This window comes from Cydia splendana, unplaced genomic scaffold, assembly GCF_910591565.1.
Source record: "Cydia splendana unplaced genomic scaffold, ilCydSple1.2 scaffold_66_ctg1, whole genome shotgun sequence".
NCBI classification, from domain to species: Eukaryota; Metazoa; Arthropoda; class Insecta; order Lepidoptera; family Tortricidae; genus Cydia; species Cydia splendana.
In genome coordinates this window covers 359,245-360,851 of record NW_026946897.1, presented here as the reverse complement: position 1 = coordinate 360,851, position 1,607 = coordinate 359,245, and the positions used below count along the sequence as shown (strand labels likewise).

Below are 1,607 nucleotides of genomic sequence, written 5' to 3'. Positions count from 1 at the left end.
AGCTTCGGCAGGAACCTAAATATCCGTTTTTTACCCTTCGGGGGAAAAACTGTTCTATTTTATTAACTTGAATTGGAGCACGACCTGTAGAAGAACCCTATATCATTACAGGACAATTACTTACTATTATTTACTTTTCGTATTTCATTTTAAACCCTCTTTTAAGAAAATATTGAGATAATCTAATCTTTAATTAATTAATGAGCTTGTTATAAGCATTTGTTTTGAAAACTTAAAAAAGGATTTATACTATCCTATTAATTTATACTAAAAAAATTATATTTTAAATAAAAAAAATCTTCACACCAATAAACAATATTAAAAAATTTAAAGAAAGAGGTAAATATCTTTTTCAAGCTAAATACATTAATTTATCATATCGATAACGAGGTAAAGTTCCACGAACTCAAATGAAAAAAAATGAAATAAATGCTAATTTTAAATAAAAAAAAATTCTTAAGCTATAACCCCCCATATATATTAAAATAAATAATATACTTATAAATAAGATTCTAGAATATTCAGCTAAAAAAATTAAAGCAAAACCACCTCTTCTATACTCAACATTAAACCCAGACACCAACTCTCTTTCACCTTCAGCAAAATCAAATGGTGTTCGATTAGTTTCAGCCAAACTTGAAGATAGCCAACATAAAGATAAAGGCATTATAACAAAAATAAATCAAATTAATGATTGATAATTATTAAATTTTAACAAATTAAAATCCATAATTATAATAATAACAGATAATATAATTAAAGCTAAACTAACCTCATAAGAAATAGTTTGAGCAACTGCCCGTAAACCACCTAATAATGCATAATTAGAATTAGAAGATCAACCAGCCAATATTAATGTATAAACTCCTATACTAGTACAACAAAAAAAAAAAAAACCCCTAAATTAAATCTAATTATATTAAAATAATAAGGAATAACCATTCAAATTAATAATGATAAAAAAAAAACTAAAAATAGGAGAAAAATAATAAACAAAATAGTTAGAATATAATGGATAAGTCTGTTCCTTAGTAAATAATTTAATTGCATCACTAAAAGGTTGTAAGATTCCCATAATCCCCAACTTATTAGGACCTTTTCGAATTTGAATATAACCTAATACCTTACGTTCTAATAAAGTTAGAAAAGCAACACCAATTAAAACCCCTAAAATTAACATTAATATACCAATAAAAATCAATAAATAATCATTTTTAATCATTTACTACCTATATAATATACTTTATATATTTATGATTTCTAAAACCATTACACTTCTCTGCCAAAATAGTTTACCTTTAAATAAATTTTAATAAAATTCCATATAATAAAATTATTTTAAATATTTGATCCTTTCGTACTAAAATATTTCATTTTTCTAAAGATAGAAACCAACCTGGCTCACACCGGTTTGAACTCAGATCATGTAAGATTTTAATGATCGAACAGATCAAAATTTTAAACTTTTGCATTTAAATTTTATCTTAATCCAACATCGAGGTCGCAAACTTTTTTTTTTATTTGAACTAAAAAAAAAATTACGCTGTTATCCCTAAGGTAATTTAATCTTTTAATCATAATTTATGGATCATTTATTCATTTATTAA

The 1,607-nt window shown here is 23.9% G+C and overlaps 1 protein-coding gene across 1 annotated transcript; it reads right to left on the bottom strand.

Annotated features, from left to right (window-relative positions):
• Positions 1–281: 281 nt before the first annotated feature.
• Positions 282–1,222, bottom strand: LOC134805806 (NADH-ubiquinone oxidoreductase chain 1-like). Its single transcript, XM_063779019.1, is given in 1 exon segment — positions 282–1,222. A coding segment is annotated over 1 exon segment (870 nt). The 3' UTR covers positions 282–352.
• Between the last annotated feature and the right edge of the window lie 385 nt (positions 1,223–1,607).